General features: G+C 30.6%; 1 protein-coding gene across 1 annotated transcript in view; it reads left to right on the plus strand.

The window, feature by feature from the left end:
- Positions 1-17,623: 17,623 nt before the first annotated feature.
- LOC111046792 (very long-chain-fatty-acid--CoA ligase bubblegum) overlaps positions 17,624-21,966 on the plus strand; it is a 40,454-nt gene continuing 36,111 nt past the window's right edge. Inside the window, exons 1-2 of the mRNA XM_039420298.1 lie at positions 17,624-18,136; positions 21,226-21,287. Of these exons, the coding sequence (XP_039276232.1) occupies positions 17,895-18,136; positions 21,226-21,287 (304 nt within the window). The 5' untranslated portion in view covers positions 17,624-17,894. The remainder of the gene's footprint in view (positions 18,137-21,225; positions 21,288-21,966) is intronic.

The raw sequence follows: 21,966 nt of genomic DNA on the forward strand, positions 1-21,966 counted from the left end.
TGAACACGAACTCGACGTTTTTGATAGAATTTCCCAAAAGTTTTGATGGAAAAACGTCGATATCTTGAAAACGATCGGGTACTTTGCAATTTTGACGCCAGCAGATACGAGTTTCTGGCTCTAAAGAGCATGGAACTGCCGAGTTTGAATGAGATATCACGGAGTTTTGGAGATTAAACGTCAATATCTCAGAAACGGTATGAAATTTTACAATTCTGATGTCAAATTCTATAAATTCTGCTATATTGCCTCATCACTCGATTTTATAGTGAGGTTCACGTTACAATGGCGGCAGTGTTTGATTAGCAATTGTATTGCTATCTTTGTATATCATTCAACAAAGAGGATAGCGCTTTCTCTTTCTTGCTTTGCTCTGTTGCCAGATCGTCTTTTAAAAATGTAAAATTAATAATCAATTAACAAAACATTCCATCTTAAATTATGAAAATTCATTGTGAAATTATTGAAAAATACAATTTCTTGCTTAATAAAATATAATTGATTATTTTAAACGAGAATGAACAGTTAATATTACATTAATAAACCTGTATCAGCTACCGTCTATAGAAGGCATTGACAAGACAGAAGATCGGCAACGTTGTTCTCCTATCGTTCTACACTGTCATTATAACGTGGATCTCACTAAATAAGTATTTCAAATGAAACCGAATCGCCGCGATAATTAAAAGGTATGGGAAGCAAGTGAAACTTTTTCTATACTTTAGTAGCGCAGTGCAAGTAGAAACATCCTTGTAAAAACAAGACTTCTTGGCTTGGAAGTCATTTCTGTAGATTTTCACTTCAAACCGTCACCTTTTCTCACTATAGAATCTCAATGCTCCCCGTTTAACCATTGCTGCCACCTAGAGAAAAGTAGAACGGAGAAGCGGTCTGACCTCTGAGACTTCATTTCACTTTAAATTGTCACTCGGAGTTAGATAGGAAGCAACATTCATGTTATCTAAGAAATGCTGTCAGTTTCTAGTGAATTTCACACTGTACCCAGTTCTACAACTCCAAGCCACCGAGAATCAAAACAAATTAATATAGAAAATATTGCGAAAACCTGACAAAAGCTTTGGAAAACTAAAAAATCTGGTGTCGCGCACTCACTCAACTTTCCTTGCCATTATGAAAATTGATCACCTGACGCTAGTGTTCCCGCGCATCTCAAGTCTACTATTCAAAGATTTGAGCCAGCTGGTGACAGGGCAATAACGCTGGAGACACACATGAGGTCTGCTATCTCTTCTTAGTGAATGATTTAATAGAATCAACAATAATTTGCAATTGAATAATCACATTTTCTCGAATTTAAAGTTTATATTCAATTTTAGGTGAAAATGTTACTGAACATAAATTGTAGAGATTTTCATGCTCAATCTACTCCACTTGATTTTTTTTTGTTTCAATTGTATCTGAAGCCTGATAATTGGGAATCTATCTGCATTGATGGGGCGGAGCTCCTGAAATTTTCACAGATATGGGACTTATGGCAGTTGATAGAGCTTATCGATGACTATTTTAGGTATGAATTTGATCAAAATCGTTGGAGCCGTTTTCGAGAAAATCGCTAAAAACCCTGTTTTTGACAACATTTTCGCCATTTTAGCCGCCATCTTGAATTGCATTTGATCGAAATTGTTCGTGTCGGATCCTTATACTGAAAGGACCTTAAGTTCCAAATTTCAAGTCATTCCGTTAATTGGGAGATGAGATATCGTGTACACAGACGCACATACACTCATACACACACACACACACACACACACACACACACACCACACACACACACACACACACACACACACACCACACACACACACATACAGACCAATACCCAAAAACCACTTTTTTGGACTCAGGGGACCTTGAAACGTATAGAAATTTAGAAATTGGGGTACCTTAATTTTTTTCGGAAAGCAATACTTTCCTTACCTATGGTAATAGGGCAAGGAAAGTAAAAATTTAGATAGAAAATCTGACAAAAAGTTGTGATAAAATGAATGTAGATACTGAAAAAATATTCAATGAACAATCATTCTATCTATTCACGGAAAGCTATAAACATTCAAACAAGAAGGTTTACAGCTACAAATGAATCAAGTTAGAATAGAATAGGGTAGGATAGAATAGAACAGAAAATGTTTTATTGTAACCGCTTCTGAGATCTTCAGAAGCATTACCTTCCTCTACCTTTGTCACAATATACAATAAAGGCCATACAAATATCACACCTACAAAAATTGAAAAGAGTAAGTTATAAATGAATTTACAATTTCCAAAATCTAGCTTTTGAAATCAAACTGTATTCAATTGAAAAATATTAGTATAGAAAAGAGCACAAGTTTATGTTAGACTGCATAACACTGAAAATAACAGTGTTGAATTTTGTTATAGGGCCTACACTATAAATATATTAATAGAGTGAATTTGTATTTTATGAATTAATATCTTTATGGTGATTATGATGATGACTAACTTACGTTTTCGTTCATTTGAAAAAAAACACTAAATTTGCTTTCGTTGTCTCATTCTTTCGTTGATTCATGTGTAATGACTGCCAACAAGTTAGAAGGTACAGAGGATGATCTGAGGAGATCTTTGCTTGAACTACTTTTATAGACAAATAAATTGAAGAAAAAGTGAAAATAAAACAAAGTTAGAATATTCTGTGGAGAGTTCTTTACGACAGTGGAATAAATCATACTATTTTTATGGTTTACATTGGTAAGGGAATTCAAAAAGGAGGCGACATATAATTGCAAATGATAATAAAAGACTGGTGGAAATTAAGAAAATTATGTAAAGGTTCCTATAGTGAGGTCCACGTTATAATGACAGTGGATAAAGATAGAAGAATAGCGATGCCGATTCTCTTGAATCATATTTCTTCACTGTCAAAAACGTAATTGGTACCGTTGTGGACCTAGAAAAGGATAGTACCACAGGCTTTGTCGAATGATAGACAAGGATAGCAAAACCAAAGTTGATCAAATACTGTCATTATAACGTGGACCTCTCTGTAGAGATGATTTACAGGTTTTTGAATGTATCATTGAATATTGAATGAAAAAGACTAAGAATTGTCAAAAAACCACTGATTTATTGATAATTAGAAATGTTTCTAATTATCAATAAATCAGTGGTTTTTTGACAATTTCTCAGTCTTTCTCATTCAATATGAATAATTACCACAATATCAACTTCTCAACTACACAAAAAGTATCATTGAATAGGTTAAAATACGGTAACACAACCAATATACTAGATGGATAGATGATACAATTCCAAAGCAATTGACGAACGAAATTATGACAAGAAATGAATAATATATTCACTTGAAAGCTAGTTAACACTTTCATCAATCCTTCTTTGAATTGATTTACGTACATTGAATACCCAAGTAGGGTACCACCACTAATATTAGCGTTCAAAATCATTACAATAGGCCTTCATTAACATTACCCTGCATCTAATTATTTTCACAGGTGACCATTCCGAAAAAAATGAAACGTTCTGAAGGTGATGTTGTGGTAAATATCCATACTGAATAAAAATGACTTGATATTGTTAAAACTACTAGTTTATTAAAACAATTTGAGATACTAGTTTCTGTTATTGCTACCCTTACACTATCAGGTTTACTGGAGATTGATAATGGTGTTACAACCGAAACTATTAGTAGGTACCTACCTATCAAATTTTTTATTGTCTTACAGTAATGAACAAAATTAAATTTTTAGTAAACTCTCCTATAATAGTGAGGTCCACGTTTATCTTTTGTCTTGTTAATAAATTGTTATTGTTTAAATCCATCCAAAATCGATTCATGTTATAATGATTTATGATATTATGGTACTTCATAATTTCATACATAACTAAACATTCAAACAATTTTTTCAATTGATTAAACAACTTGATAACTTTGCAATTACTAAAAGTAAGTTTGATGTTGTACCTACATAATTTATCAGGAATAAAGAAAAAATACGATAACGAAATTAAATCTCTGTTGTTCACTTTCTTCTCTATCACCAAGTACAGTAAACAATGATAACAAAAAATATGAAAACAATAATTATTGATAATTCCCTAACAAAAACAAGTTATTGGTGAATCGCCTTATATCTGCCAATAATCTTCAACTCATGACGAGGTCTTCAACTGAAAAAATTGTATCTTGAGAAAAAAATTGAAATGACCTTGACTCACTGCCAGTGTTAATGGTAAATACAAAGCAAAAAATATGTGAAATAAATTTGACCTTGTGTAGGCAATACGTACATTTTCGGAACAATGATAATAAATAATCAGCTGTGATGATGTATGCTGAAAGACGTGAGCTGTTTGGCTTTAGAACAGTACTTCTCAGGCTCCATTGTTTTCGTTAGCTCATAATGCGATTGTTACATAGTTAAGTGATAAAGAAAAATTTGAAGTGATAAGTAGTTGTTCTTCTAAATGAAGTTTTCTTATTAATTTTGCTATTTTTGTTGATAATAAAGTAACAATTTTTTAAACCAAACTTCTATATCCAATAATCTAATTCTCCAAAAAAAGTTTTAAATTATGAAAACAAATTTTTAAGCTCAAGATCTATTTCTCAATATAGGTTACTGTATTGTTGAAAACTGTAAAATTGTATTAATTTATTTCATGTAATGACAAAAATACTTAGTGGAAGAAAAAAAGGCAAAGCCCTCACTATTTCTAACAAAATTTTGAAAATTATAGTCAAAATTATTATATATATTGTATCTAATTATTGTTTTGATTAATATGATCAATAAATTGAGTTTCAACTCATCCTGTATGAAGTAAAGAATCTATATATATAAAAGCGAAATGGCACTCACTCACTCACTCACTCACTCACTCGCATAACTAAAAATCTACCGGACCAAAAACGTTCAAATTTGGTAGGTATGTTCAGTTGACCCTTTAGAGGCGCACTAAGAAATCTTTTGGCAATATTTTAACTCTAAGGGTTGTTTTTAAGGGTTTAAAGTTCGTCTTTTAGCATGTATATTCTTCTTCTCCCAATCTCTTAATTATAATTGAAATTTCCATATCATATGTTACTATAGAACTATAATCTAGATAGAGTACCTCTTCGAAACAGTTGTTAACTGGCAACTAAATTAATAATTTTGTCAGGTTGGCATTAAGTTGAGTTGACTTTGTTAGGTTGGCACCAAGTTGAAGATTTCAATGCATTTATCGAGGAAAAATTGATTGGGCACTGCTACTTCAATCCTGGGAATATTATATTACTAGCCGTCAGGCTCGCTTCGCTCGCCATATCCGTTTAGCCAGACGTTTAGTCTGGACCCCCGACTGGATTGTCCTAACATGATAAAAATGCAGGCGAGCGAAGCGAGCCTGCTAATCTCATTCTTGGACAATCCAGTCGGGGGTCCAGGGGGCGGAGCCCCCTGGCTAGACGGATATGGCGAGCGAAGCGAGCCTGACGGCTAGTAACTTAAATAAAACTCAAATAAAACGAAATGAAGAAAAATGTAATCATTTAAGATTGATCAAACAAGTTTCAAGTCATTCAATATGAAGTAAGGAATGAATAGAATAAAATATAAAAAAAATTAAGAAAAATGATTAGAATTTGAAGAAGAGTATGAAATGTTAGGATGGCTATAGTAAGGTTCACGTTGTAAATTTTGTAAAACTACGTGAAAATATTTCAATTATCAGTGATTTGAGTGTAATATTTTTGTTTCCTATCCAGTTTCTCAAACCTTCAAAATTCAAAATTCTTAGTTTTAGTTGTTTTTGAGTGAAAAAGAACTAAATTTCAGAAAAGTGGAATCATAACCTTATTTCGGACTTTTAAATTATCTAAATTATTTTGGAAGAGAAATAGTTCAAGGAGTATCCTTAGTTTTTCTCTCCCATTCAGTGCTTCTTGTAAAAATTATAATAAAATAAATAATAAATAAATGACAGTAAAGAAAGATAGAAGAACAACGTTGCCGATCCTCTGTCTTGTCAATACCTTCTATAGACGGTAGCTGATACAGTTTTAACTGTTCATCCTCGTTTAAAATAATCAATTATATTTTATTAAGCAAGAAATTATATCTCTCAATAATTTCATAATGAATTTTCAAAATTAAGATGAAATATTTTGTAAATTAATTATTAATTCTACATTGTTAAAAGACGATCAGGCAACAGAGCAAAGCGAGAAAGAGATAGCGCTATCCGCTTTGTTGAATGATAGACAAGGATAGCAATACCATTGCAAATTAAACACTGCCATTATAACGTGGATCTTACTATAGAATATATAATATATGACTAGAATATAGCAATTCACTTGAACTTCTACCACAGCAATACAAATGTAGCTTAATAGCAAGTTGATTAAAATTGAAAATAATAGAATGTATACAGCCTAATCTTTTTTGAGTGAATTGCGTCCTAAGATCAAGGTCTGGTTCAAAGTGTGAAGTTATTTCAAGCTCGATTTTTATCGTTAAAAAATAATAAATGTTAATCGGAGAAAATGTATGCTTTGATCAAATTTGAGGATACAGTAACTCATGAGAATGAGCGTCTGTAATGAGAAAGTATTGTGCTGTATTTGTATTATGTATGAATTAAGTCAGTATTGTTTCATACATTATTTATAGCGAGGACCTCATTATAGTCAAAAGTTTCGTTAATTCAAGTATGGCAACTGAAATAATAGTAATTTCATGAAAAAGAACGTCAATTAGTAGGTAATTTCATAGAGTAAAGGTATTTAATTAGATTATTTTGTCTCTGGTAATGTTTTACAGTGGGAGGGGACCTTATCCTATGGAAACACGCATGTCCTTCAGGCCATGTTGTAGGAAAATGCAAGTCACTGTAAACTATGATAATTTTAGAGCGTCTTATTCTTTTTACCTCGCAATTCTCGAAAACAGGTTATTACGCAGCATGACATGAAAGATCTTATAATTTATTGTCAAGTTCATGAAATAAAAATTGGCATATTTATGCTCCTCGTACTAGAAATTGAATATTAGTACCTACTATTCTAATTGACCGAGCGAAGTGAGGTCTAAGATTCAAGTCGACGGTTTGGCATTTCTCTTAATGTTTAAATGTTTATATGTTGCGCTTTTACGGCGAAACGCGGTAATAGATTTTCATAAAATTTGACAGGTATTTTCCTTTTTTAATTGCGCGTCGACGTATATACAAGGTTTTTGGCAATTTTGCATTTCAAGGATAGTTGACCGAGCGAAGTGAGGTCTAACATTCAAGTCAACGGTTTGGCATTTCTCTATGTTTAAATGTTTATATGTTGCGCATTTACGGCGAAACGCGCTAATAGATTTTCATGAAATTTGACAGGTATGTTCCTTTTTTAATTGCGCGTTGACGTATATACAAGGTTTTTGGAAATTTTGCATTTCAAGGATAGTATAAAAGGAAAAAGGAGCCTCCTTCATATGCCAATACTAGCAAGAACCCGTGCTTCGCAAGGATCTATTTTGAAACTTGACAAAATGAAAACTTGACGTAATGAAATTTTGAAGAATTGAGAATAGGCCTATAACCATCCTTGGTTAATTAAGAATCTATAAGCAAAATTTCAAGTTAATTAGTCCAGTAGTTCAGACGTGATGATGCGTCAAACATAATTTTCCTATCCCGTATGTGCATAAGCCAGCTCTTTACTTTATATAATTATTATAGATATAGTGAACGACTGCAAGAGATAGGACTGTGGAACAGAATAGTGGTGAAACTATGATAGCGCCAGAAGTGTCTCAAACACAATAGTAGGTACTACATGAACTTTTTGAAAGTGATTTGAAAAAATGTTAAAACAACAGAACTGAATCCTTATCATTCTACCTTCATTTAGAGAGGCTTTTGTTTGAGCCGAATGGAAATCTATTTATAAAAAATGAATGTCTGTTTGTTCCCTGTATACTTGAAAACTACTTGACATAACGGCATGAAACTTTGGGAATATGTTGTGTGAATTTTGGGGATGGTTTCTGAACAGAATTTTAATAGGGGGGCTAATAATATTATTCATTAATCCATTTTGCAGTCATATGTTTTCGAAATTTTCGGCCGAGCGGCTACTGAAGAACGAAAAGATGATCATGATTCAAGATCATATTGTGATAATATGATTTAGCATCTAGTTACCAGCTGTAATAAACATATCACCCTGTGATAAATTATTGTGTACTGGTATTAAAACAGTAGTTTGGAGTTGAAGTGTAGTTGATTGGTACCAGCTGTTGATAATGGTTCCTTAGAAGACCTATACAAATAATTATCACTCCCCTATCATTGAGAAACTGGAAAATGTTGAAAGAAATTATTCACCTAATGAAAGAGAGTATATATATATTCTATAGTATATATGTATAGTATTCATATTGCATTCATTAATTACTGAAGAATGGAAGAATAATTTACAATTTTTTGAATTTGAGCTTAGCTTATATTCATCCTAAAATGGAAAGAATATGGAATTCTGTGTGATTTATCGTACATGGCATATATTTCCTGGTCATATAGGTATCGACAATCTACAGCTATGAAAACATTGAATATTTTTCTTTGAAACACTGATATAACCTTTTTTTCAATTGAAAACTTTACTGATAGATATTACTACCAATTGATTGAGAAGAATAATAATATGTTTTCGGAATAATGAATGCTGCATGACTAAGCACATAGGAAGTCCGTATTGAACATGTTGATTGCCAGATAAATTCCATGATTCACCAAATAAAATCAAGTGTAACATGAGATACATTGGCGGTACGAAGTTCGCTGGATAAGCTAGTTGTAAATTAAGCTTTATTATTAATAGACAACGCTGAAAAAGACAGGCTCAATCACCAGGAATACTATAAATCTATGAGGGACCAGTAAGCCATTAATTTTGAGTAGTTCAATTACTTCCATTATGGACACTGGATACATTATGGACAGTCAATACGTATGAATTTATTAGCTACCGTACAGAATAAAAAAATTTTGATTGCAGTGACCCCGACTACTGTATTATGAATAACCATATTCGGATCAAATATAAGGAATTACTCGCATCTCTCATCAATTCGTAGTTTTTATTCACAAAATATCAACAAAAAATATATATATATATATATATATATATAAAGTTATATTTGATAAAATCACGGCTAGTACTCAAGTTTGTCTTTTTCTGGCCGTGCTACAAATAAATGTAGGTATATGTTTGACATTTTGTTTCTGTAATCTTGTTGTCTATTAAGAAAGTTCTCAATGTGATTTTTGATGGCAATAAAATTTGAATTTGAAAAAAGAATTACCAACAAACTCCTAACCAAAGAAAACCTTTGTGCTCTGTTCTAATCTGAGTGTATGCGATTCCATATACAGCTGATAGAAGGCGCAAACCGAACTGGCCAAGCATACAACGTGAACAAACACGTGGTAAGCTCGCGCTCTCAATCAACACAAAATCAATTCGATCAGCTAATTGATGAAATTGTTTTAAGCTTTCCAATGATTACAACATATGTTAAAATATCATGTGTGAATTATCTCAGTTCCATATGGAGTTCACCTTACCATAAGCTTACTTAATAGGATCCTTTTTCACCCTTTGAAATCCTTAGAGGCAAAATATCTAAAAATCCGTTCTTAGTGCGCATCTAGCATGTTTGAAGAATATTTGTGCAAAGTTTTAAGTCTGTAGGCCAATTAGTTTGAGCTGTAGTGTGATTTTACATCAAAATTTTCGAAAAGTGCCCTCTCCTGAACCCCCCTGTGCTCCTGATTGGAATTTTTCTGCATAGATCTGATTTTTTTCGTACCTGAACGAAAAAGTTCCTCATGACTTTGCTGTGCAATGAGCGGTTAAAAAGTACAAAATTTTGGGGGGGCCCAGCTCCCTCAGGGGGGCAAATTTCTGGAAATCCTTTCCAGAACATGGAAAACCTCGAACCGCGCAGCTAACCGTGCATTCCTCCGAACATCAACGAACATGAGCATAGGTTTCATAATGTTAAAAATCAGCTGTTAATCATTCGCCGTACCGTACTCCGAACCATTCGCATTGCCGCTTGGCTCTGTTCTAACTGCTCGCCTCACCTCACTCCGAACGCTGAACTTTTCAGCCAATCAGAGCCCTTGATTACAATTCACCGTGCAGCTCGCTCCACAATATTTTGGCTATCCATCACAAGTGGAAAACATGGGAACATGAATACAGAAGTATGGACAATTTTTTATTTGATTAAATTCATGTTTTGAAGAATTCATTGTTACGAATGATAAATTGATAGGAGCTTATAAATATTTTCTAATTCAAATGAAATAACTTCTAAAAAAAATAATGATTGGATAAATACCAATATTGAATTATTGTTGACCAAGAACTCAGTAGATCGACAATTCATTCAACTAATTCTGTATTGATAAAATTATAATTATTTTCTCTATCGATAATCAATTTCATGAACTAATCATCATCTAACTGGAAAAAGTACTCCAATTTCCATAAATTTATTAATAGAATTATATAAATCTAAAGTGTAGGTTGTTATTTTACTAAGATACGATAAAATTAATAGTTCTCTTCAGGGGGTGTTTTGACAACCCACAAAACTCATTTTCATTTGAAGAAATAATATCAAAAAGGTGCATAGGACCTAACTTTTTTGTTCAGCTTGCAAAATACCTCTCATTTCAATATTAAAATTTTCGACTGACTGTACAGTGAGTCAATCATTCTATCAAGGCTTGAATAATTTTGAAATTTTAATTAAATAAAAATGGTAGAGAATAATTATCATGTAGATATCAACACCTTTATTTAAAGACATATTAACTGCGTGCGTTTTCATACTGCCGATACAGCATTGATAAAACTGTAGACGTTTATTTAGCAGTCTCAAAAAAATGTTCTAGCTGAAAAATAATAATACATGCCACGTGTAGGCTCATACATTGCATCAGGAGAACGAAGTTCAAAACTATGGTTTTCCTAAACATATGTTTTTGAGATAATTTCTTTGATGCAGCTGTTTCACATTCACCATTATAAATTATACAGAGTTTGTGAGAATGAAAATATTTATTGATTACCAAAACAATACTATTATTATATAATGATAATAATTAATTATTAAAACAATACTTTTATTATATCAATAATAATAATATTATTGAACATATTTATCAATTATCAGAACAATATTATTGAGGTTGAGTGGAATCAAGTAGAAAGCAATGATAGAACAGATGTTCTTTTTTTAATTTCTATCATATTATTTTGTTATTTCCAATGATTACAACATTGTTAGAATATCACATGTCAATAAATAAATATTATCTCATTCCCATATTACCTTACCATGTTCATAACTTACTTAATAGGATCCTTTTTCATCCTTTGAAACCCTTAGAGGCAAAATATCTCAAAATCCGTTCTTAGTGCGCGTCTAGCATGTTTGAAGAATATTTTTGCAAAGTTTCAAGTCTGTAGGACAATTAGTTTGAGCTGTAGTGTGATTTTACATCAAAATTTTCGAAAAATGCCCTCTCCTGGACCCCCTGTGCTCCTGATCAAAATTTTTCTGCATAAATCTGATTTTTTTTCGTAGCTGAACAAAAAAGTTCCTCATGACTTTGCTGTGCAATGAGCGGTTAAAAAGTACAAAATTTTGGGGGGGTTCCAGCTCCCTCAGGGGGGAAAATTTCTGGAAATCCTTTCTTAGTGGATGTTTTCAGGCTACCATAAACAATCGTGCAAAATTTCAAGTTTTTAGGCTCAGTAGTTTGGGCTGTGGTGTGATTTCAGTCCGTTGGGGCTTAGCCTTTTATAAGTATAGAGATTAGAGTAAAAATCAGACTATAGAATTATTCATCATAAATCAGCTGAGAAGTGATTACACAGATGTGTGGAGAAGCCAGTCAGTCTATTGCTGTATTTCCATAAGGTCTATAGTTTCAATCAGGTACTTGTGGATGAGAATACTGCGTGAGGTCTACTGTTCACAGAACTACTAGTATTTTTTCATAATTATGAAACATTTTCAATACCTTACACTTCTAAGCTGCGTTTACACCAAAGTTAATAACAAAATGTTTATTTTTCCGTCCTTATAGATTCTATTAGATTGAACATAACTTATCATACACATGATGTGCATGTGTGTTTGTCAAGCTCCGTTTAATTGACCGAGCGAAAAGAGGTCTAAGATTCAAGTCGACGGTTTGGCATTTCTCTTAATGTTTAAATGTTTGATTGTTTAAATGTTGCGCATTTACGGCGAAACGCGGTAATAGATTTTCATGAAATTTGACAGGTTTGTTCCTTTTTTAATTGCGCGTCGACGTATATACAAGGTTTTTGGAAATTTTGCATTTCAAGGATAGTATAAAAGGAAAAAGGAGCCTCCTTCATATGCCAATATTAGAGTAAAAATCAGACTATAGAATTATTCATCATAAATCAGCTGAAAAGTGATTACACAGATGTGTGGAGAAGCCAGTCTATTACTGCATTACCACAAGGTATATAGTTTCAATCAGGTACTTGTGGATGAGAATACTGCATGAGGTCTATTGTTCACAGAACTACTAGTTAATAGCTTTGGTGTAAACGCAGCTTAACTCTCCACAAGTATTTTAAACCCAGGTGAAAATGAGGGGATGAATGATATCACAGTACAAACGTTTCTAATTTTGATGATTCCATGAGTGAATCAATAGAGAGATGATGGATAACTGAAATTAAACTTGAGAATGATTAGCTGATACAAAATTAGAGAGAAATGAAACCTGAATTATCGTACCTGTTAAATCTATGCTAAGAACCTAAGGTTGTTGTTTATTGTGATATTGTGAGTCGAGGATATTAGAAGATGGGGAAAGCAAAAGATAAAGTGGAGTAGCCTAGTTGATGAAGGATGAAGGATATTAGAAGGAAGATGAATCAAAGAATAACTTATTACAAGAAAGGAAGGATAATGATAAATGAAAAAAATTAGAAGGTTTTCTCTCCACTACAATTTTATTTAAAAAATCTAGAAAATTTAATTTTAAAAACAAGATTCCATATTTCTTAGCATATTATTGCATTTGTATAAGAAGCACATGCATTATAACATTCCTCTTTTCAAAAATGTACCTTATAGGCGTTATATTTATTTTTATGTGTTTTTCTGTAAAGTTGAAGCCGGAATTGCCTTAAAAGTTACATACTTAGACAAGCTTTAGCTCTCTCACACACACAAACATACTGCCTCTTTCTCTTCAAATGAACGAGCAAAAAGGTTAATTTAGACATAATTTTTGCATGTTAAAGCCGCTTTGAACTTCATAAGTTCAAAAAATTGAAAAAAAGTTGTTCTATGGTTTTTTCCTTAGAGTTCCCCTTTTTCTCCTTGATTTTCCTCCTTCAATTCAGGTTCTCTTTAATTTAGGCATCTTTGTATAGATCTGCTAGTTCAAAATATACATCTTTCTGTTAATGTGTTAGGCCTACTTCATGTCAATGCAATACATTTTCAAGTAAATTAAAATAGGTAGAAAATGTCCAATGAATTTCTGCTTTGCAGTTCAGTAAAAAATAGGTATTATTATTTCTTATGAGTGTTTACACATTGATTGGCTGACTGCAAAATATGTGTAAACGCTCTCATAAGAGCCTATGTTATTCTCTTTCTGCCCAGCAGAGGTTCAGTGAAAATTATTGACAATACTTAACAGCTGATGGGATATAATTTAAAAAAAGGATCAGATGAAGTTGTCACACTTCTGATAATTCAATAATATTATTTTGTAGATTCATCAAGTTTAAACTTAAACAATAATATTGATTAAATTTTGTAAACTGGCATATTAAGATATCTGCCAAATAATATTATTAATGTGATTCAAATATGTTTCGTAGAGGAACTTGTAAGTACAAATTATAAATTTTTGAACGGTATTTCATTTATTTTCCACAAATTTAGCAGAATCAAAGTTATAACCTAATTTTATTAAGAGTATTATAGGAAGCCTACGGTAATTTACAAACTAACATAAACATTGGCATTATTTACTAGTAGGTACCAGTTAGTTTTTTAGCTAGATATTGATACCCTAATTGTGCACAGTAAAAGCTAAAATATCTCTGACAAAATTGAAATTAAAATTTAATTGTATTTTTTTATTACGGTAGATAAAAGATAACTTATTTTAACAATAAACTTGAATGAATTTGTATTGTTACAGCTTCAAAACCAAGGCAATATTGATAATAAATAATAAATACATAAAACAATAAATAATTTTTGTTTAAATCACTTTTTGCTATTAAAAAAAACGATTAGCAGTCAGATTTTGTAGTAAATTAAGTGATTTAATAGAAAGCAGTTTTTGATGGAAATAACATTGAAGAATATTTGTTTATTTTAATAACAACTTTCTTTAACAATCATTCAGCTTGCATTAATTATTTACATGAAATACCTGTATAATCAATTGAACAATAATTCTTGATTTATAACAGCTATTAGTTTTATTTATCTAAGTTATATCAAAGTCGAAAAATTTTGTAAGAAATGAAATAAAGTTGAAAAAGTACTTTGATTTCTTAATTTTTACATAGAAACAAGAAGTAGTATAAAATATAACATTTAATAATAGTGTTTCATCACAATAAACTAAAAAATAACCAACTAAAGAATGAATATAATTAGCTTATTGTCTACCAAAAAATAAATACGAATATTTTTGTAAGAAATTAAATAAAGTTGAAAAAGTACTTTTTTAGTACTTAATTTTTACATAGAAACAAAATTAGTATAAAATATAACATTTAATAATAGTGTTTCATCACAATAAATTAAAAAATAACCAACTAAAGAATGAATATAATTATTGTCTACCAAAAAATAAATATGTCTCTAGAGGGTATAAAACATAGAATACCAACTACCTTAAATGTTAAATTTCAAGTACCTACCTAGTCCATTTGTTGAGTGACTTCGATGAATAATATTAACCAAACTAAAATGAAATCCATTCATCTGCCATAAAAAATCAATTATTAATCATGTCAAAAAAATTGTATCTTTACATTTATTGTCTGTTTGATAAACCAACAAATTGATATGTAATAATTTTTATTGCAGGCCATAAAATGACTGAAGAAACAGAGGTAGCTAATGGATATGCAAATGAGCCCGTGCACAAGTCTAAATCACCCAAGGAATCGTCACCCGTTATGTCCAACGGAAATGGCGACGTTGTAAGTAGAAAGCATTCAGATAATTTTAGACGAATAAATAAAATTAGGGAATAGATAAACATTATAAAAATGTTGTTGTGGAAAAAGCACATAAAAACGAATAGGAAAGTTGATGAAATAAATAACAAAATATTGAATATAACATTTTAATTGCTAGTAGAAAAAATTGTACAGTATTCAGATTCTTTAGTGAGGTTCACGTTATAATGGAAGTATTTGATCGACATTGGTGCTGCTATCCTAGTCTATCATTCAACAAAGCAGATAGTGTTATCCTTTTCTAGCTCTAAAACGTTGATAGATTGTTTTTCAACAATGTAGAAATATAGTTAAGAACAAAATATTCAATCTCAATTATAAAATTGATTATTGAATGATTAGAAAATATATTTTCCTGACGAATAAAATATAAGCTAATTGATTACTATTATGGAATTCTAGTAATCATTATTTTACATTTAAATTTTAAATGGATTAATAACTCAAATTACTAACATTCAACAGTTCCACACTATTCAAGTTAAATCATAGAATAAAATTAAAATAAAGATGTTAGTATGTTTTAAATATAAATTGCAGATTATTCAATACTACTTGCACAATGTACTCATTAGCAAGAACTACTGAATCGTTTTTATCCAAGTAAAAAGTGTGGGTTTTGTCGTTTCACAACCTAAACAATTTAATCAGTTTTCTTGAACCTTAATTAACATATGCGAAATTTCTTTAGTCACAATCTGTTCTTGTAATTCAATTAAGATAAGAAAATAAAACGTTTTAAATGGAGTGGGGGCACTATAAATACCTTATTTGATTCAAGTTTAAAATGGTAATCAATGAAAAAACAGCTTGAAAAATCAGCTTAAAATGGTAGTGAGAAGCAAAATAAACATTTTCCACTCCACAATATTAATCTAATATTCCAGTGCCTGACTTAAAATAACTATGAACGTCATCATCAACTAAAAAAAAGAAGGTTGCACAAAAAATGAAAACGCGAGATTGACGAAAGAAGAAAAATTAGAGCTTTGTCATCTAGGATGTCTTGAGATCAATGTAGTCATTTCCTTCATGAATTTTGTACCTATTGAAATCAACTTAGTCATTTTCTGGATTTTCAAAAGTCATTCAGGATTTGTTTAAATGTTTGTTTGTAGTTTTCTTAGAATTTTTTTTTCTAAAAATGATTTTAAATTTAATAGACCAGGTAGCTTAATTTCAATTGAAAAACATATAAGAAACGTTTCAAATGAATTGTGTTATCTAATTATTATAGTCTACTCTAGAGCATTTTATTTGTCATCAATGTTATTTTATTTATTTCTTTATACATGCTCAGAAGCTAGTCAATTATTGAATCAATCCAAAACTTAAATATATATATAGTAATTTTTTTTATATTCAACGATACATTGCTATCTAGTCTAGGGACTAATGAGCAACTTTTTTCTGTCCTATAATACTAATGAATACTTCATACAAGAGAATCCTCCATAGGGTCTCCTATTCAAATTCTAATATTATTAGTACACTGCTTATGACTGTACTCAGGTAATATAATAGGAATAATAATGAATTTCTTTTTTTTCCAGCCAGCAAGTAATGAATCGAGAATAAAGCCTTCAGCCACTGTTAATCAAAGGTATTGCAAAAAATTATTCATTTCTTAGTTCAACTTGAAGGTTTCTAATCCATTTTTCCTATAAATTAATCCCTGTTATTCCTACTTTTCTGAATCCTTCTTTATCTGATCACCTCTTTTAAAGTTGGTTGTTTTCTTTTCATATTTGTTTTTAGAAGTACAGTGTATCAAAATTCCTTTTTTCTGTACTAGTAGTTATGCTGAAGTTTGCAGTAAAAACTTACATTTTCAACTTTTTCTAATTTTTTACTTTTTATTCTCCTGCTGTACTCTCATTTATTCGGTTAGCACAAACAATACAATGATCGAAAAAGAAAAAACAGGCTATTGCCTAAAACTTTTCCAATTTCCTAATTTAGTTTCAAATTGATGATTTTATTCCTAAAATTTGATTTTCTCAAAGTAGTCCTTTACATATTAGTTTACTTTTGGCCTTGGCACATGGTTTATTAAAATTATTTGAATACTTGACTGGACACAATGAAATTAGAATAACATTAAAATAAAATTTATTAATGCATTAAATGACTAGGCTTCAAAAACAAGAATATGCATATCCTTGAAAACAAAGAAAAATTTATACAGGTATGATTTCCTTTCTACCTTTCTGCAAAAAATGTAAAAAAAATAATTATTTATAAAATAGATTTAATTAACATTTTATTAAAATTAAGCCATAGGCTACCTTCACAACCAACAGCTGATAACTCCTTCAATATTTATCAGTAAAATGTAATTTGTACGTTCAGCTATTATTCAAACTAAATTTTCTTGTTTTAATTTTTAAATTGTCCAAATTATACAGTGTAGATCCAGTTTTTAAATGAACTTTAATCCAAGTGCGTGTATTTGTTTTTGAGATTTCTTTTTAAATTGTCGAGGAAATTATAAAAGAAATGATAAATGTTAGAAACATGAATCGTACATAACCATAACCATGCTAATACTTTCCGAATTTTTTTTATTCAATGAACCAACATGAAATATGCTGGAATTTTTATGAGAGCAGTAAATAAATTGGCTTATAATAAGAGACAGTTTACAAGACACTACAGTAACGGTCAATTAGATGTAGTGAAGTATAATTTCTATGTAAACAGACTTAAGTGTTGCTCTGTGAAATTATCCAGTAAACATTCTCCAAATTTGGTGAAATTTTTAAATGTGTCAAAATGTTCCGTTCAAATGTATAATGTGTCAAGAAGATTATCAACAGAATGGTAAAGTTATCAACTGATTAATTTTGTGTATTTAAAAAAAATGAAACAGTGTTTTTTATCATCAACGTTTATATGAGTAAAGTATTACAGTAGCTAGGAGATGTGGCTGTTAATTATTAATAGAGTGAATACAAGTAATTAGTTGTTTTTTGGAAGATGAGTATGCTGTAGTAAAAATTTTTAATTAGAATTAAACTTTATTATAAAAAAATCGGTGTCTTGTTCATGTTAACTAGATCCATTCATCAAAAAATGAAAAATCAAATTTCAAAAATAAATTAACAATGTTAATGTAAGTATATAAAAATGTATAGGTGTAAGTGCACGTCCAGTGCCAACATAACTGTCATAAAATTTTTGGTTGGGATCGATTTAGTATGTTATTTTGAGCACAAAATCACTAACATTAAACGGCAGTCACTATTGTTTTTGAAATAAACTAAGTTCAAAGTAGCACAATTTCACATGCATTTAACCTATAGTTAACAGCCATAAGTAGCTAAGGTTAGGAAAAGCTTTAGGTTAGAAAAGTTTTGGTTAGGAAAGCTTAGATTAGGAATATCATAATATTTGATGATTTCGATAATCAAAATGGCTGCTACTTATAGGTTAAATGCATGTATCATTGTGCTACTTTGAACATAGTTTATTTTAAAAACAATAGTGACCGCCGTTTAATTTTAGAGATTTTGTGCTCAAAATAACATACTAAATCGATCCCAACTAAAAATTTCATGAAAGGTTTTTTGGCACTGGACGTACACTTACACCTTAGTAAAGTATTACAGTAGCTAGGAGATGTGGCTGTTAATTAATTAAGTAATTAGTTGTTTTTTGGAAGATGACTATGCTATAGTAGAAATGTTTAATTAGAATTAAACTTTATTATAAGAATATCAGTGTCTTGTTCATGTTAACTAGATCCATCAATTAAAAAATAAAAATCAAATAACAAAAATAATGAACATTATTAATGTATATAAATTAAAAAAAAAAACAGGATACTCACAACACGGATAGATTAAAAACACTTAAAAACTTACATTTAAACGAAAATTTTCGGGAGCTGGGCCCCCTTAGTCAATCAAATAGGAAGTGAAGTGGTGCAGATTTACAAGTGGTGCAAATGTATATAAAAATGTATAAAACAATATGTAAATAACAAAAAATATAATTCCTCAAAAATTCAGGATAGATCCCTAATGTCTTTAAATAATTTTTAATTTAGAGAAAACATTTTTCTAGTTTTATGAATTTGAAACAATATACTTAATAATAAACCTCTTAGGTCTAATGAATTTTACTGTGGATTTGACCAAGATAATACTACTGTATAGTTTTAATCTTAATATAATTGTCTTGATATTTGTCTAATATATTACTATGTTTGAATGTATATATCTGCCTCCCTACGTATTCCTTTTTTCTTCACTCCAAATTGGACAATTTTTCACTATCATTGACATACATGCAATGTTTGCATCAATTTTCCATCCAATTTATTGAGAATATTTGAACCCTGTTGGCATTTCTTTGTGAAACTCTATTAACAAACACTTATCTTTCTATTGAAGCACCTCGACCTTTAACGTCCAATACCTTTTGAAGTGTTTCTATTCATGCCCAAAATTGGTTTCTTTCAATACTTCCGTCAATTTCCGCCCTTTTTCAATAATGCACAGCGCTGCAGTCTGGTGGGCATAACCCGAACTACTGGTCGCCATGGTAACTAACTTGTGTGATTTTTGACAACTTCAGTGTTGTCAGAAAGTATTGTTGTCAGTTTGACTAGAACTGTTGATTGTAACTGTTGTCAAGTATGCTGAGAATAACTTAGTTTGTTGTACTTTGTGAAATACTGTAGTGATTCAATAGTGGAGAATTGAGATGTATTAAAATTTACTAAAACAATTTAATCTGCACTGTATTTGAAATTGAACCAATTAATTTTTATTAATGTTGAAAACTCAATAAACCCAGTTATAGAATCCTTGTGTTTTTTTCATAAAAACACTTATAGGATAAACACTTGGTTAGTCCTGATTATTGGACAGTGTTTTATTTTTAATTTTATATAAAGTTGAAGGCAGTACTGGAGTGATGTTTTGTTACACCTGTTACTATGTAAAAATGTGAGTAGATTTTCTATTTCAAACAGTCAAATCTATTTCTAACATTGTTTCAGCTTCAGGTCTAAAGCTGGGTTTACACCAAAGTTATTAACAAAATGTTAATAGCTCAATCCTTATAGATTCTATTAGATAGAACATAACTTATCATACACATGATGAACATATTTATGTGTTTGTCAACTTCCGTTCAATCTAACAGAATCTATGAGGATTGAGTTATTAATAATATTTTGTTAATAACTTTGGTGTAAACTCAGCTTAATACCTCTCTCTCTCTCTCTCTCTTTGTTCAATGTTGAGCCTAGTAGAAAAAATGTCAATTATTTAGCCTTAATAAATTTCATAATAGTAAAGCTTTCCATGTTTTATTCATAAAAATCTCATAATAGAAAAATTGGCCATTATTTGTCCACATTTCAAAAAGAACCTAATTTAATTTCCATTTTTAAGGTCTTTTTTTACCAATAGGTATGAAACCAAATTAAAAGCAATCATTATTTTAAATATGTACTTTTTTGTAATCATAAACACTAACTCTATTTTTGTTAAAATTAACACCATTTTTCATTGATGAAAAATAACCTTATATAATGCAAGTTACATACTTTTCCCACGAATTTTCATAATGTCAATCTTTCACCGCTATATACTCACATTTGCAACAATATATTTATATTTTTAATTAATATTATTTGAAATTTTATCAGCCTACTGTAGTGGTTTTTGATTCTTCAAATTGCTGGTAGATTTTTATTTATTCAAGTATGTCAAGTACGCCTAAATCTAGAAGTAACACATTTGTCTGTACAGTCTAAATAGCTTGTTCCACAAATTTCAAGTATAAATCCTCTATCAATTTGGGAATAATATTGAACTATAAATATTCTTAATTTATCATTTTGGAAATAATATTCTCTTTGTTACGATTTTATAAGTTTTTTATTTTCCCTTTTTCAGCTCAAATGATGCTTCAGCCGGCAAGCTTAAAACTGTCAACCTGAGTTGCACTGAAAATGAAGGTAAATTATAATTTATTTATCTATAAAATATCTAGAAATATTCAATAGATTCTAGAGCTGAACTTCCATTGGTCAGCAGCTAATGGCCAATCGTACGGCTTCATCCACACTTTATTTTCTGCTCCCCAATGTTTAATTTAAGCTTCCAGTATAATAGAGATTGATATAATATGATGTAACAACAAACGCTAGTATCAGTGCCTGATACAGGGCTGTATCACAGCCAACAGTTCCGGTACTTAGTTTCTTCACAGTTATATAAAGTCATATTTTCAATTGGCAATAACAATATTATAATAAACGTCAAATATTAACATGAAATATCAGCTGCCAACAACTCCTCAATCGAATAAAAAGCCCTATCTTTGAATAGTTTGGAAATTGTATACCTGAACGATCTAGAATTTTTACTCTCAGGCAGTTTATTACATAATTTTCTACCGGTATTTACATACATATTTTGTGTTTTGGAGAGTCGTACCCGCCCGTTATTTATTTGTTTACGCTCTCTTGTAAAGTGCTGATGTACATCGCATCTTAGATCGAATTGCCTCAGATTATCTTTGACAAATGTCAGAGCTTGCAGCATAAATATACAGGGCAGAGTCAATATGCCGTTTCTTTTAAAGAATGGCCTGCAGGAATCCATTCTACCAAGATTAAAAATGGTTCGCAGAGC

Source organism: Nilaparvata lugens, chromosome 2 (genome assembly GCF_014356525.2).
Source record: "Nilaparvata lugens isolate BPH chromosome 2, ASM1435652v1, whole genome shotgun sequence".
Lineage (NCBI taxonomy): Eukaryota > Metazoa > Arthropoda > Insecta > Hemiptera > Delphacidae > Nilaparvata > Nilaparvata lugens.